General features: G+C 35.8%; 1 protein-coding gene across 3 annotated transcripts in view; it reads right to left on the bottom strand.

Annotated features, from left to right (window-relative positions):
- PSME4 (proteasome activator subunit 4) overlaps positions 1–17,005 on the bottom strand; it is a 105,112-nt gene that overhangs the window by 68,772 nt on the left and 19,335 nt on the right. For all 3 annotated transcript variants that reach the window (XR_014841957.1, XM_085019296.1, XM_003125150.7), the window contains exons 2-5: positions 16,088–16,228; positions 15,056–15,172; positions 7,436–7,480; positions 5,131–5,280 (exon numbers count right to left, since the gene is read on the bottom strand). Coding sequence is in view for 1 of the 3 variants with exons in the window: in XM_003125150.7 (XP_003125198.5) it covers positions 5,131–5,280; positions 7,436–7,480; positions 15,056–15,172; positions 16,088–16,228 (453 nt within the window). In the remaining 2 variants the exon portion in view is untranslated. The remainder of the gene's footprint in view (positions 1–5,130; positions 5,281–7,435; positions 7,481–15,055; positions 15,173–16,087; positions 16,229–17,005) is intronic.

Here is a 17,005-nt window from a genome sequence, read left to right as displayed (position 1 = left end):
CCTGTTGTGGCGCAGCAGAAACGAACCCGACTAGGAACTATGAGGTTGTGAGTCTGATCCCTGATCTCGCTCAGTTAAGAAGGATCCAGTGTTGCCATGAGCTGTGGTGCAGGTCACAGATGCCGCTCAGATCTGGCATTGCTGTGGCTCTGGCATAGGCTGGTGACAACAATTCCGATTAGATCCCTAGCCTGGGAACCTCCATATGCCACGGATGCCACCCTAAAAAGACAAAAAAAAAAAAAAAAAAAAGAGAGAGAGAGAGAGAGAGAGAAAGAAAATATAGATTCTTTTTTTCGGTATTTTAATAATGTGTTTAAGCCTATATGACTATCAGGCTAAAGCAAGCAGATACAGGAAGGGGTTAACATACCTAAAAAACAGGGCAACCACAAATCAAAACCAAACATTACATTTGCAAAAACTAAAAAGAAAACTACTCGAGCATAAAATAAATGGAATCATCCAACAAAAAAAGAAAAGAGAAACATAGAATCAACTGGAAAACAAGGTTTAAAATGGGGATAAATACATACCTATCAATAATCACCTTAAATGTCAATGGACCAAATGCTCCAATCAAAAGATACAGAGTGGCAGATGGGATAAAAAAGCAAAAATCTACAATCTGCTGTTTACAAGAGACTCACCTCAGGGCAAAGGACACATATAGATTGAAAGTGAGGGGATGGGAAAAGCTATCTCATGCCAATGGACAAGACAGGAAAGCAGGAGTTGCAATATTCATATCAGACAAAATAGACTTTAAAATGAAGGCTATAAAGAAGAACACTATTTAATGGTAAAAGGATCCATTCAAGAAAAGGAGATTACAACTGTCAATATATATGCCTGTAAAACAGGAGCACCCAGATACCTACAACAAATACTAACAGACATAAAAGGAGAACTTAATGGGAATACAATCACAGTAGGCAACTTTAACACCCCACTCACAGCAATGGACAGATCCTCTAGACACAAAATCAATAAGCTGACAGAGATCCTAAACGACACAACAGAGAAGTTACACTTAATCAACATTTTCAGGATATTACATCCAAAAAAATCAGAATATACATTCTCCTCAGGTCCACACGGAACATTCTCAAGGATCAATCACATACTGGGGCACAAAGCTAACCTCAACAAACCCCCTTTAAGAGTCTAGAAATTATTTCAAGTATCTTCTCAGACCACAATGGCATGAAACTAGAAATCAACCACAGGAAAAGAAATGAGAAAAAACTGACTACATGAGACTAAACAACATGCTCCTAAAAAACCAATGAGTCAATAAGGAATCAAGAAGGAAATTAAAGAATACCTCGAGACAAATGATAATAAAGGTACAACCACTCAGAATCTATGGGATGCTACAAAAGCCATGCTCAGAGGGAAGTTCATAGCAATACACGCCTTCCTCAAAAAAGAACTCTCAAATTGACAACTTAACACACCACCTAACTGAATTAGAAAAAGAAGAACAAACAAAACCTAAAGTCAGCAGAAGGAAGGAAATCATAAAGATCAGAGAGGAAATCAATAAAACAGAGATACAAAAAACAATAGAAAAAAATCAATCAAACCAAGAGCTGGTTCTTTGAAAAGGTAAACAAAATCGACAAACCTCTGGCCAGACTCACCAAGAAGAGAAGAGAAAAAAACCAAATAAGCAAAATCAGAACAATAAACAGAAATGAAAAAGGAGAAGTCACAACAGATACTTCAGAAATACAAAAATCCATAAGAGAATACTATGAACAATAGTATACTAACAAATGTTACAGCCTTGAAGAAACGGACCACTTTCTATAGACTTATAGCCTACCAAAAATGAATCAAGAAGAAATAAATCAACTGAACAGACCAATCACTAGAAATGAAATTGAGTATGTCATAAAAACACTCCCTACAAATAAAAGTCCAGAAACAGATGGCTTCACAGGCAAATTCTACCAAACATACAAAGAGGAACTTATACCCATCCTCCTTAAACTTTTTCAAAAGTTTGAAGAGGGAGCACTCCCAAAGACATTCTATGACACCATCATCACCCTAAATACCAAAACCAGATGAAGAACCACGATATAAGAAAACTATAGGCCAATATCTTTGATGAATATAGATGCAAAAATTCTCAACAAAATTTTAGCCAACCAAATACAACAACATATAAAAATGATCATACACCACGACCAAGTGAGATTCATCCTGGGTACACAACGATGGTTCAACATATGCAAATCAATCAGCATCATACACCACATTAACAAAAGAAAAGTCAAAAACCACATGATCATCTCAATAGATGCAGAAAAAGCATTTGACAAAGTCCAACATCCATTCATGATAAAAACTCTTAACAAAGTGAGTATAGAGGGAACATACCTTACCATACTTAAAAGCCATTTATGACAAACCCATAGCAAATATAATACTCAATGGAGAAATGCTGAAAGCCTTCCTGCTAAAATCTGGAACAAGACAGGGATGCCCACTCTCACCACTGTTATTCAACATAGTATTGGAATTCCTAGCCACAGCAATCAGACAAAGAAAAGAAATAAAAGGTATCCAAATTGGAAGGGAAGAGGTAAAATTGTCACTGCATGCCAGTGACATGATACTGCATACAGAAAAGCCTAAGGATTCAACCCAGAAACTACCTGAACTGATCAACAAATTCAGCAAAGTAGCAAGATACAAGATTAACATTCAAAAGTCTGCTGCATTTCTGTATACTAACAATGAAATATTAGAAAAGGAATACAAAAATACAGTACCTTTTAAAATTGCACTCCAAAAAATCAAATACATGGGAATAAACCTGACCAAGGAGGTAAAAGGCTTATATGCTGATAACTATAAAACATTAATCAACAAAATTAAAGCAGTTTCAAAGAAATGGAAAGATATTGTAAAAGATATTGTAAAAATGGCCATACTACCCAAAGCAATCTACAGACTCAACGCAATTCCTATCAAATTACCCCTGACATTTTTCACAGAACTAGAACAAACAATCCAAACATTTATATGGAACCACAAAAGACCCAGAATTGCCAAAGCAATCCTGAGGAACAAAAACCAAGCAGGAGGTATAACTCTCTCAAACTTCAGGCAATATTACAAAGCCACAGTCATCAAGACAGTTTGGTACCGATACCAAAACAGATAGAGAGACCAATGGAAGAGAACAGAGAACCCAGAAATAAACCCTGACACCTATGGTCAATTAATCTTTGACAAAGGAGGCAAGAACATAAAATGGAAAAAAGACAGTCTTTTCAGCAAGTGGAACTGAAAAAACTGGACAGCTGAATGTAAACCAATGAAAACTAGAACACACCCTCACACCATGCACAAAAATAAACTCAAAATGGCTGAAAGACTTAAATGTAAGACAAGACACCATCAAACTCCTGGAAGAGAACATAGGCAGAACATTCTCTGACATCAACCTTACAAATGTTTCTCAGGTGAGTCTTCCAAAGCAACAGAAAAAAAGCAAAAATAAACCAATAGGACCTAATCAAACTGACAAGCTTTTCCACAGCAAAGGAAACCATAAAAAAACCAAATGACAACTTATAGAACGGGAGAAAATAGTTTCAAATGATGCAACCAACAAGGGCTTAATCTCTAAAATACACAAACAACTTATACAACTCAACAGCAAAAAAGCCAACAACCCAATGGAAAAATGGGTAAAAGACCTGAATAGACATTTCTCCAAGGAAGACATATAGATGGCCAACAAGCACATGAAAAAATGCTCAACATCACTGAGTAGTAGAGAAATGTAAGTCAAAACTATTGTGAGGTACCACCTCACACCAGTCAGAATGGCCATCATTAATCAGTCCACAAATAACCAATGATGGGGAGAAAAGAGCACCCTCCTGCACTGTTGGTGGCAATGTAAACTGGCACAACCAATATGGAAAACAGTACGGAGGTACCTCAGAAAACTATACATAGAATGACCATATGACCCAGCAATCCCAATCTTGGGCATATATCCAGACAAAACATTCCTTGAAAAAGACACATGCACTCGCATGTTCATTGCAGCACTATTCACAATAGCCAAGATGCGGAAACAACCCAAATGTCCATCGACAGATGAATGGATTAAGAAGATGTGGTATATATATTCACAATGGAATACTTCTCAACCATACGAAAGAACAAAATAATACCATTTGCACCAACATGGATGGAACTAGAGACTATCATACCAAGTGAAGTAAGTAAGAAAGAGAAAGCCAAATACCATATGATATCACTTATAACTGGAATCTCATATACGGCACAAATGAACCTTTCCACAGAAAAGAAACTCATGGACATGGAGGAGAGACTTGTGGTTGCCGAGGGGGAGGGGGAGAGAGTGGAATGGATTGGGAATGTGGGGTTAATAGATGCAAACTATTGCCTTTGCAATGAATAAGCAATGATATCCTGCTGTATAACACTGGGAACCATGTCTAATCACTTATGATGGAGCATGATAATCTGAGAAAAAAGAACGTATACATGTATGTGTAACTGGGTCACCTTGCTGTACAATAGAAAATCGAAAGAATATAGTAAAACAGCTATAATGGAAAAAAAAAGAAGTATCATTATAAATGGGGAAAAAAAAAAAAAAAGGAAAAGAAAAAGAATACAGCATTGCCACAAGATGCAGCTCAGATCCGGTGTTGCTGTGGCTATGGCTCCAATTCAGCCCCTGGCCTGGGAACTTACATATACCACAGATGTGACCCTAAAAAGAAAGAGAGAAAAAAAGAAAAAGTAGGGTTAAGAAAAACACTTTTCCTTTCCCTAAACTTCACGCAATTTTTATATCACTGCCTATTTATTGATATTTTCTGCTTCTTTTTGCACTTATTATTCTTTCTCAATTTCTTTAACTCTGAATCTTACTTAGCTTGTCATATAAGTGTTACTCTTTATTCGTAATCTTATGTTTAACTGTTTTAGCCTTCACATAGTGCAAGTATAATAAACACGGTGGTTGAGTTAGTAAATTTTTCCTTATTATTGCTTTACTAGTTGCCTATATAAATATATTTATTCCCTACTGTATTCTAGAATTTGTCGAGATATGTATATACTTACCTAAAACCTTTATGATGAAGTTCTGGAGGAAGGGAGGTAGGAAGAAATATTTCAAAATAAGTGATGGCCTTTTGCATTGTTACATCAAAAGGGCACATTAAAGGCCGCCATTCTTCTAGCATCTCAGCTGTGGCATCTGCTGGAAAATACCTAATAAAAAAGAAGGTTTTCATGTATCTGATTATTGGTTAAAAGCTACATCATTATACGGGAGAAAAAAAAGACAAAAAAAGAGGGAGAAGGGGAATGTATCCACAATATACACCCACACACTACCAATGTCAAGTTAGCCTACAAGAAACCCATTTTTACAACTTTAAAATAAACAGTGTGTCATACCTAAGGTAAATCTTCCTCTTGACTCTGGACTTGGAAAATTGCTATAAAGTTGATAAACCTCAGAAAAAATGCAAGGTCATTAAAATCACCTAAAAACTTAAACATGGTTGTTTAATGTGCTGTGTGTGATAGCAACAGGGAAAAAAAAAAAATCTTGTCAAAGAGAATCTAGTTTATGTAAGAAACGGATAATTAAAAAAATAAATTTAGGAGTTCCCGTCGTGGCGCAGTGGTTAACGAATCCGACTAGGAACCATGAGGTTGCAGGTTCGGTCCCTGCCCTTGCTCAGTGGGTTAACGATCCGGCGTTGCCGTGAGCTGTGGTGTGGGTTGCAGACGCAGCTCGGATCCCGCGTTGCTGTGGCTCTGGCGTAGGCCAGTGGCGACAGCTCCAATTCAGCCCCTAGCCTGGGAACCTCCATATGCCGTGGGAGCGGCCCAAAGAAATAACAAAAAGACAAAATAAATAAATAAATAAATAAATAAATTTAAAAAACTAAATAAAAAGACATGGATAATCAGTGAAGTGAGAAAGAGAACATCAGCCCAGAAATGTCTAGGCATCTTAGGAGCAAATCATTTACCCTCACCAAACCACAGTCCTTATGTGCACAAGAGAGGACTGGGCTGGGTGATCTGGTCCTATAGGCTTTAATATTCTAAAATTCCATGACAAGGGCAAGAGCATTCCCAGAATGGAGGAGATTCACCAAAGTAAAATGTGCAATGTGCAGACACACACAAAATGAAGGTAAATGGGTAAGGAGGACCCATTATCCTTTTGGGTATGGAATGGATACCCAAATGGGTAGGCAATTGGGATTTAAAATAATGAAAAGCATGTGAAAATTTCTGATTTGGGTATATACCTAAAAGTTAGGAAACCCTTTCAGATACACTTGGAGGTCTGACATATACATCATATTATTAATCTTACTATATACATCTGTGTTACCAGAATCACACTTCATTCCATTACATGAAAAATAAAATTACATTCCTAGTAGTACTTCTGTTGAGTTCATCAAGCATTTATGAACCAGGTCATTGTACAACAGGTTAAAATTAAAAAAAAAAAAAAAAGCAGAATATATCTACCTTCAATGATCTCATACATCAATTCCCTCCCCTTCGTAATTTTTCAGTCAACTGTTAGCCTAGTAATCCAAAATAAATGCTTGGGCATTCTATGAATTATGTAAAAACCTAAAACCCAGTAAGTACCTCACTGATGATCAAGTTTCACAAAAAAAAGCACTGCTCATTGGTGTCTTATTGAATGACTCAGGTTAGATCTTAAGCCTCTTAAAAAGGAAACATTTTATATCCTGAAAATACATTTGCCCATTATTAGCAATAAATATTAGATCTACAAAGTAACATTAAATCATATTACAAGCATATGATAAAGAAACAAATTTCATTTCAAAAGAATTCATTGCCTCCATAGCAGGATAAGTAAGTCTTGGAACAGCCTGATAAATAAGAATGAAAAAATACTTCAAGTCCACAGAAACGGATTAAACTAAACTAAATTCTATCCATATTCATCTTTAAACATCAGAATGTGGGATATTTAGGGTTACATATTCTATTGAAAAAGAACATACTATGAAAAAATGTATGGGCTTATTTTATTCATTTTGTTACAATACCTACAATGCTCATTTTGGAAAAGAACATTGTAGCAAAAATATTCTAGGAAAACCTTTCAAAATGAATCTGATTACACATACACTGTGGCATTCCTACTTTATAATAGGTGACTGTCACCCACACCACTTAAAAATTCCTAAATGTGTGAATGAAATTTGAAAAGTTCAAGAGCTGGAAATGATACCTTGTGCCCAGGGACTATTATCACATCATATAGTTTATACCTTTACATTCCTCTTCAAAGCATACTAAAGATGGAGAAAAGCTCACAGAAACAATAAGAGGCTTTATAAATCGAGAAATTACTTACGGTCGGCAGCTTTTCACGAGTGTTTTGAGAACATTTTCTACAGAACTGGGGGGAAAAGGTCATTTGATAAATTAGGTTGGTGTACTTTAAGAATACATCTAATTCATTTAATAAATCTCTAAGATTCGCTCATACATTTAGATATTATCTGTGCAAACACTAACTAATCCTTCTCTTTCATACAGATAAAAATAAACTCCATAATCTACTCTTTCCTCTGCCTTCCTTTTGCGCATTCTTTGCAATGAACTGAAGAAAACTGGAAAAGAAGCAAATCATCTTCTATCTTTACAAAGTGGGCAGCAATGATCACACTTATCAACACATTAAGAAGTATGTTCAGCGGCTTAAAACTTCAAATACTAATTTAAGCTTTCTATTAAAGTGCTTTTACAGCAAAACAAAAACAGCAAACAAAGTGTGATGTGCTTCTATCAGCAACTGCCAGAAACTACTGATGAGAGTTTTATAACCCTCCAAGGCACTTTACTGCCAGGCACAATGATCAAAGTCAGCAAGAGCCGCCTTTTTGACCAGCTATTTAAAATGTTAGTTGAGAAACACTCAAAGCTGTAACTTATTTTCCAACCTGTAGGTGATTCAAGTGAATTTAAGAACCAACGTATTTGTATATGAACTTATAATAAACATTTCCTCTTTAATAAAAAGGCTAGTGTATATAGGTTTAAACACACATCACCAGAATGGAATATTTAAAATATTAACTAAACAACAGTCAAAGAAGGTCAAATGCAAATCAAATCAACAAAATAAAGGGGCATTAGGTAATTTGGAACTGGAATTTTAATAAGTGTGTAACAACTTATAGTATGATATATACAAGTAAAAATAAAACAAGTCCCCAAATCTTAAGAGAAAAAATTACTGGGCAAAGGGATAACTTTCAGGCAGTGCTTCCACCTGACACTTCAAAATTCTTAAGTTTAGAAGTCTACCCAATTTCTCTGCAAGCTAAAGAACAAGTCTGCAAAGAAATTCCAAGGAATAACACAAACCAAACTCAGCATAAGAAATCAATGTATTATAAAATCAGGAGAGAATCATGACTTGAAGAGATAGGAATCCTCCTTAATTTCAAAAGTACTCAGAAAAAAATTAACTGAAGAAGAAAGAAGATGACCATATGGCCAGAGAGCCATCATGGAGCAATTTCTCTGATTATCAAAGATAGATTTAACCTTCTCTCACAAGAAAGCCAAGCAATTCAGAAACAGAGTTTAATTTAGGGAACATCTAAGTTTGCCTAGCAAAAAATGGTGGGGAGGGGCAGGGAGTAAACTTCTCTCCATTATTTTTTTAGAATTTTTTTTTTTTTTTTTTTTTTTTAGGCCTGCACCTGCGGCATATGGAGGTTCCCAGGCCAGGGGTCAAATGGAGCTGTAGCTGCCAGCTGACGTCATAGCCACCACAATGCCAGATCCAAGTTGCATCTGCGACCTACACCACAGCTCACAGCAATGCTGGATCCTTAACCCACTGAGCAAAGCCAGGGATTAAACTCACATCCGCTAGGATACTAGTCGGGTTAGTTAACCACTGAGCCATGACAGGAACTCCTCTCCAACTACATTTAAAAATTCCTGAAGACCATACCACAACTATGAATATATTTGTATATTAATTTATTTACAACCTCTATAAACATTTTGTCAGGGCAACAAAGAGCACTGATCTTTGTATCTTCTTTTAGTTTGGACCAAAGAACCCCACTTAAAAACAAATTTTACAATTCATAGGTACTAAGATGAAGATCCATATAGTTCCAAACGAAATGAGATAAACTTAAATGCATGTTTTTAAAAAAAAATTCTAAAATCATAAACTTATGGTCCAAGGAAATAAGCAGAAGATCTATAATTCTACCAGTCCCCCAATGTTTATGTCCATGTTAACTTTACATTTATTTTTAACTCCGTGGCAACTCGTCTAACACAGAAAACCTGCTATTTTCACTGTTAAGTTTTCTGTTCTACCAACAAACTTTCATGTAATATCAAAAGCAATTCTAGAAAGAAAGTCATAAAAGGCTATAAAGCTACATGTTTTCTACAGTTCCCTTCACTCATCAGAAGAACGGGAGGTTAATTGTAAGACTTGGTACTGTCACTTCACTCATTAGAGGAATGGAGTGTGTGGGAATGTGATTCAGTTTTTCTAAATAAAGTCAATTGCAACCCCTTCTTATATATAAGGCTTGTGCCATTGGATTTATGCTCTTTATCCAGAAAAGGGTATAATCTCTCTAACCTGTGATATCTGTATAGTGACCTTTTGTGATTCTTGTAATCTCTCAAGATGAAGGGAACAATGTTTCTGTTTAAAAATAAAATAAAAGGTTAAGGCTAGATGCTACTAGGCTATATTTCACTAATTTTTAGAGGGGTGAATAATCACTATAATCTTTTCCAATTGTTGGAAATTTCTAATGCAAAAGTGATTAATAATTCAAAACACTTTTTTTTTTTAATCAAAAGAGGTCTACAGAGGGACTAATAAGCTTAGGGTAGGTTCTTCTCATACCCTATTTCCTCTTAGTAAAGGCATGTTAAGTTGAAAAAAAGCCATAGTATATCATGTAATGAATGGTTCACAGCTTGGGCTTAGAGTCAGACCAATCTGAATTTGAATACCTGTCCTATTACTTACTATCAGTACAATATTATAGCCTCTTTTATCTGTATAAGGGCAATAATACCAATCTCTCATAAGGCTGTTATAGAAATTAAATGAAATAATGTAAAGAAAGCAGTTATCTGGCCCAGAATCAAGCACAATAAATGTTAACTATAATAATTATTTCATATATAGCCAAAATAAACTATATTTTCAATCTCCTTAAGAAATAAAATTTTGTAGTCATTTTGCTTTTACATTTATTCTACTGCTTCTGAGTAGCTATTAATTTATATTTAGGAAATCATGTCAAAATAGCAAAGTCCTCCCCCAAGTGCCATCCTATTCATCAGGGCAGAAAGAAACTTCTTGTTCCAGTTCTTGAGCTCTTGTCCCCATTTCAATAAATGCCTGAATTTTACTCTCTGGGATGCAATTCCCTTCTGATGACGTTCTTTATGATTTCTTAGCATAACATTAACAAAGTGAATGCCAAATATGTAGCGGAGAAGCCTGAGGAAAGCCAAAAGCCTCACTTAGCCTCCAGTTACTCCAGCTACTGAGATGGTAGACTTAAATAAACCTGGAGGTGTCTGCTTCCTACTTCCTGAGCCTTACCTAACTGTCAGGACAATATTCACTTCTAAACCAGAGAAATAAATGTACAGCAACTAATATATTCAAGATGAGAGCTGTGTGGACTGCCTAATCAATCATATTTGCTTTTTCATAAACGAACTGGGAAACTTACACTGGTATATTCTACATACCTCTGCCTCAACCTCCTCATAACTCAATATATCCATTTTTACTTCCTTTTTCTAAATGTAAACAAATCTGCCATCATTCAAACACTACCCATCTCTTACCTAATATTTCACAACCTAATACTGCTTAGTTAAATCATCAAGTAGTCATTTTTCACAGTTACTTTACACAAAATTAGGGTCAAGATAATTTTACCCTAAGACAGGTCTGAATAAAGTATAACATCTTTATCACTGATATAGCATTAACATTGGTTTTTCATTATAATTACTTTAAGACAAAAGTATAACCCTATGGCAAATGTTAAGAAATTGTAATGATTCTGGCCACTCATGGAAAAGGAGCATGCATAATTGTGCAAGGGATGACAAGCCTGATCAATGTGAACTATTTTTTCAAATCGTTTTTAAAAGAGCAGTTTCTAAAGAAAGATTATAATAGCACAACTTTTGGAGTAAGCATTCTTAAAGCCATTAATAAAAATGAATAAAATCAACCACTTATCCTCTAATTTCCAAATAAAAGCAGAATTTTTAAAAAAGTAAACAGGATGCTCCTCAAATACCATGTTAAAAACATTACAAATACCACAATAATAATCATTTATTAACAAAATAACTCTAAACTATTTTAAATTTCAACAGGTTCTCAGAAAAATTTCTTTCATCATTTTTTTGTCATGTTAAATTCTGTAGCTAGGGATCACTCTCAAGCTGCTGATATTAACATAAGCTTAGAAATATGACTACATGTATCAAGAAACCCCCAACAGAGGTGAAGAACATGCCATTTCCATGTGTTGATGGGGAACAAACGATTTCTGTATTTTAAGGATAAGAGCACCAATTCACATAGTCCTTTGACATATCAATAGAGAAAGAAGAAATCAAGAACAAGTACAGAAAAGAGAAATATTAAATTTCTCCAGAGTCAGATTAATATAAAAAATGAAACAGCTTAATACTATATGAGCCACCTTAGAAGAGTAAGTATGAAAGAAAAACAGATACTAAGAAAAAATTTTTTTAAAGTAAATGAGTTTTCTAGGCCCAAGCTACTCATGATGCAAATATGAAAACCTTTAAAACATCCAACAACCCACAAAAACTAAACTCATATTGATAAGACTAAATAAGAAAATTTATACACGTAGAAATTTAAATATGAACTGCCCATGCTCATCTGTAAAAACTGATCTATGCATAATGCCCCCGTATTTTTTCAGTAACAATACCCTTTCTTCAAGTGCTACCTACATTTGTAACTTGAAATACGTTACACCAATTAAGTCTATGGGACATTGTTTGATAAAATAAAACCATGCCCCAAAGATTCAAATGCTTCTTTTATAAAGTAAACACTCTTAAGTTGCTAGTATTAAGTTTGCAAATACCTACATCTTTTCCTATTTTAATTTTTCTACTGACTAAAAACCCTACAAATTGTTTCTCCAGGATAAAGCAGAAACAGATGAGAGCCTTTTGCTTCTGAAGCAAAAAAAAAAAAAAAAAAAAAAAAAGGAAGAAAGGAGGAGAAAGGAAAGGGGAGAGGAAGCAAAGGAGAAGAAGGAAGAGAGGAGAAAGAAGACAGGGGAGAGGAGAAGAAAGTTTAATAATCCTTGCTGCCAGCAGTGGAATCAGATTTTAAAATCATGTTAAAATGCGTGGCACTCTAAGTAGTCAGTTCAACGAAGTCAAAAATATAAGGAACATGAGTTTAAGACATGAAAGACAGTTAACAAATGAAGTAACCTTTCACTTTTGGTTATAAAAATAGTATTCTAAAAATAGTATGAACACTTGCAGTCAGCTGACAAAACTGTTTCAAAATGTGTCAAAATACATTTAAGATGAAAATACTCAAAATAAAATACAAATTCCAAAAGCATGTCATATTAAAGGGCTCTTTGAGGGGTTTTCTCAAATAAAATGTTTATAAAAGGTCATACTTTTATCTCTTGGATATAAACACTTGCTATACTAGTGTACTAAATAGCATCTTAAGTAGAAAAGTAAATTTTTAGATGCTGCAAATGATCCCATCTTAAAACTTTAGTGTAGAGAGATTAGCTGTGAGGGACAAAGAGTGAAAGTACTGCTGTCTGGCTCTCTAACTAATGTCTCTAACATTTCTGCATAAAAAGAACCAAGATCATTAGATTCTTCTAATATTAAAATCAAGGCAAGTGAGGAAGAAACTCCAAGAGCCAAAGAATCTGAAAATCTTTAAAAGTTAAATTGTTATAACTATATACAATGTAACCTAAATGGAAATATGGCTAACAGGTACTTCTTTCAAAAGGAGAGATAAATCATGATGAAAATAGTAAAAAGATTATAGAAAATTCGAGAAAACAAATAAAAAATTTCAGTTCTGAAAAATGTTTTAAGTCCAATCTTTTCTACTATTTTCTTTTTTCCCACAGAGACATTCTAAGTTTCTAATTCTGTCCTACAATGCTGCCTCTCACCAAGAAGATGCCCCCTCAAAAACCATTCCAGATGTCCAGTCTGGTTTCTCCAAACTGGAATACATCACCATTTTAAAAAGAAGCTTCATGAGAGTTCTTGTGGTGGCTCAGCGGGTTAAAAATCTGACTAGTATCCCTAAGGGAGTGGGTTCCATCCCTGGCCTACTCAGTTGGTTAAGGATCTGGCGTTGCCACGAGTTGTGGTGTAGACTGCCGACTTGGCTCAGATCTAGCGTGGCTGTGGCTGTGGCGTAGGCTGGTGGCTACAGCTTTGATTCAACCCCTAGCCTGGGAACTTCCATATGCTGCAGGTGCAGCCCTAAAAAGACAAAAAAGAGAGATAGCAAGTCCATAAGCCTCTAACCACATGCAGGGAGCACTTTGGAAATGCATGGGACATTTTTAATTATCATGATTATTGGGGAAGACTCAAGAGATCTTTAAAAAAGCCAAGTATGTTAGATATTCTACAATTCATGGAATAGCCACACTCAACAAAAAAAAACAGTTCAACTTTCAAATATCCCAATGCATGATTATATAGGTTTAAAAAAATTGTAGGTTTTTTTTTTTGTTTGTTTTTTTAAAATGGCTGCACCATACGGAAATTCCCAGGCCAGGGACTGACTGAATCTGAGCTGCAGCTGTGGCAACACTGGATCCTTTAACCTACCTCACTTGGTGGGAATCGAACCCACGCCTCCACGGTGACCTGAGCTGTTGCAGTAGGATTCTTAACCTACTGCGCCACAGCAGGAACTTCAGGTTAAAATTTTTTGAACCTAAAAGTCAACTGCTTTAAACATCAACTATTTTTTACACAGTGTCAGCAGATACCAAATCTTCTAGGGATAAAACTAATGTATAAATTGAAGGAAGGCTGTATTTTGTTCCACTGAAAATTTGACCTAGGGTTATTTGTGATTCCTGAAAAAAAAAAAAAATCATTGCATAATGGCAATTCCAGTCGCCACATTTGATCTGCCAAAACCATATCCCTGTGCATGTGTGTAGTTTTGCACACAAATATGTAACTAAGATTGAAGACTTTTAATAGTATTAGAACCAAGTGTCACTACATTGGCAATCAACAGATACACACAAAAAACGAGGATGTCACAGAATTTTACTAATAATTTTGTTGCTGGAGTTCCCACCGTGGTGTAGTGGAAACAATTCTGACTAGGAACCATGAGGTTGCAGGTTCAATCCCTGACCTCGCTCAGTGGGTTAAGGATCTGGTGTTGCCGTGAGCTGTGGTGTAGGTCACAGATGTGGCTTGGATCCTGCGTTGCTGTGGCTGTGGTGGAGGCTGGCAGCTGCAGCTCTGATTCTACACCTAGCCTGGGAACCTCCATATGCTGAGGGTGCAGCTCCAAAAGGAAAAATAAAAAATAAAATAAAAAACAAAAAAATAATTTTGCTGCTAAAGTGCTTCACATTTTTTTGGTATGTCATTTTTTTTAACGACAAAATACTAGACTTCAAACAAAAATCTCCAGCTTTCTTTGGCCAGTATGGTGATGTTAGCTGTTAGAGATATGATAGTGGGAAATTCTTAAGTGCAGTTTCAGATACAGATTAGAGGGGGGCAAAAAATTGTTTTAGGAGTTAGGTTACATAAAAATGAACAAATTAAAAAATGTGTATTTGCTTTATCTCAAATAACCCAATATTCCCATTTATAATCAAACCCTAAGAGCCCCGAAAAGTGCTTCCCGGAAAGTACTTTAAATGGAAATACTTACTTAGGAAACCAATTTAATCCCAGGTGCTCTGTCTTGGAATATAATATTCTTTCCACCATGTCATAAAGTGGTCTCCAAGGTAACTCCAAATCATCTCTTGAAAGAAGTTCCTTTTTCCTAATTAAAGAAAAAGTAAACACATATTTGTGTATGTGTGCACAAGGGTGTGCATAATACACGTACTACACAGGGAGGATAGTATTTAAATGCTGCTGTCAACAGTGTGGGCTTTGTGCTTCCCCATCCTCAGGCCACTCACTGGCAAAGCATGGTAATAGGAAGACAATGTACCAGCCTTTTCCTGCTGCCCAAACATCTAAGAGCACCAGGTGAAAAGAGCAACTGAAATTTCTGACACCATTACTGCAGATGAGTTTCATACTTTCCCGCACAATTGATGGAGAAATGAAATGTTTCCCAAATTGTGCTGGGTGCCTGGGATAAGGAAAAGAATAAATGATCCCTGCCTACTCAAGGATCTTACAATCTATATAAAGGAAGATAATTTTATTATAAATGAAACAATCAGACAACATACAGTTCAATGTATGCTAGAAAAGAGAAAGATTCACGGAGGAAAAGAATTTTAACTGAAAGGTTAATTAAATACACAGATAGTTTGGAGGTCCTGCTATGGCACAGTGGGTTAAGAATCTCAATTCAGCAGCTTGGGTTGCTGGGAAGTGGGTTTGATTCCTGACCCAGGAACTTCCATATGATTGGATACAGCCATAAAATTAAAAAAAAAAATACACATATAGTTTAAACATAAGATAAAGCTGGAGTTCCCATTGTGGCCAAATGGGACTGGCAGTCTCTTGGGAGCACTGGGACGCAGGTTCAATCCCCGGCCTGGCACAGTGGGTTAAGGCTCCAATGTTGCCACACCTGCAGCTTAGGTCACATCTGTGGCTCGGATCTGATCCCTGTCCAGGGAACTCCATATGCCTCAAGGGTGGCAAAAAAAAAAAAAAAAAAAAAAAGATAAACGAACCAAAAAATCTTAACAGAAATCATAGCACATTGACTTACTTTAACAAGTTGATCAAGAGACGGGCAAATCCCTGCATCATGCTGATTTCCAGTTTTGGAATTGATACCAGCTCATACAGTAACTTGATAAAAAGAACATGATCTTCTTTGCTAAATTTTCTCCCATAAAGTCGAATATATCTGCAAGAGAAAAGTCAACAGAGCCTTTAAAAATAGGTACAGTGGGAGTTTCCATTGTGGTTCAGCGAGTCACAAAACGGACTAGTATCCATGGGGATGTGAGTTCAATCCCTAGCCTTGCTCAGTGGGTTAAGGATCTGGTGTTGCTGTGATCTGTGGTGTAGGTCACAGACATGGCTCGGATCCTGCATTTCTGTGGCTGTGGCGTAGGCTGGCAGCTGTAGCTCCAATTCAACCCCTAGCTTGGGAACTTCCATATGCCACAGAAGAGGCCCTAAAAAATTTTTTTTAATAAAAATAAAAATATGTATGGTGGCTAACTGCAGCATTATTCACATGGTCAAGGTGCGGAAATAACATAAATGTCCATCAATAGATGAATGGCTGAAGAAAATGTGATATGTGTATGGAATATTATTCAGCCTTTAAAAAGAAGAAAATTCTAACATATACTATAACATGGACGGACCTTGAAGACATTAAGTGAAATAAGTCAATCATAAGTCAAACACTGCATTTAAGATCTCACTTAAATGCAATATCTAAAGTAACCAAATTCACAGAAACAGCAAATAGAATGGTGGTTGCCAGGGGCTGGGAAGGCAGAGACAGGGAAGCTATTGTTCAAAGGGTATACAGGGTTTCAGTCATACAAGATGAAAAAGTTCCAGAGATCTGTGGTACAACACTGTACACACAGTTAACAATACTGTTCCATATATTTAAAACCTGCTATGATAGTAAATTTAAGAGTCTTTTTAATAACAATAAAATAAT

Source organism: Sus scrofa, chromosome 3, assembly GCF_054392235.1.
Source record: "Sus scrofa isolate SSC_HxYL_T2T_F1_AM1 chromosome 3, Sscrofa_HxYL_maternal_Yorkshire_Landrace_v2.0, whole genome shotgun sequence".
Taxonomy (NCBI): Eukaryota; Metazoa; Chordata; class Mammalia; order Artiodactyla; family Suidae; genus Sus; species Sus scrofa.
The sequence above is the reverse complement of the archived record's forward strand: the minus strand, read 5'-3'. Positions and strand labels throughout refer to the sequence as shown.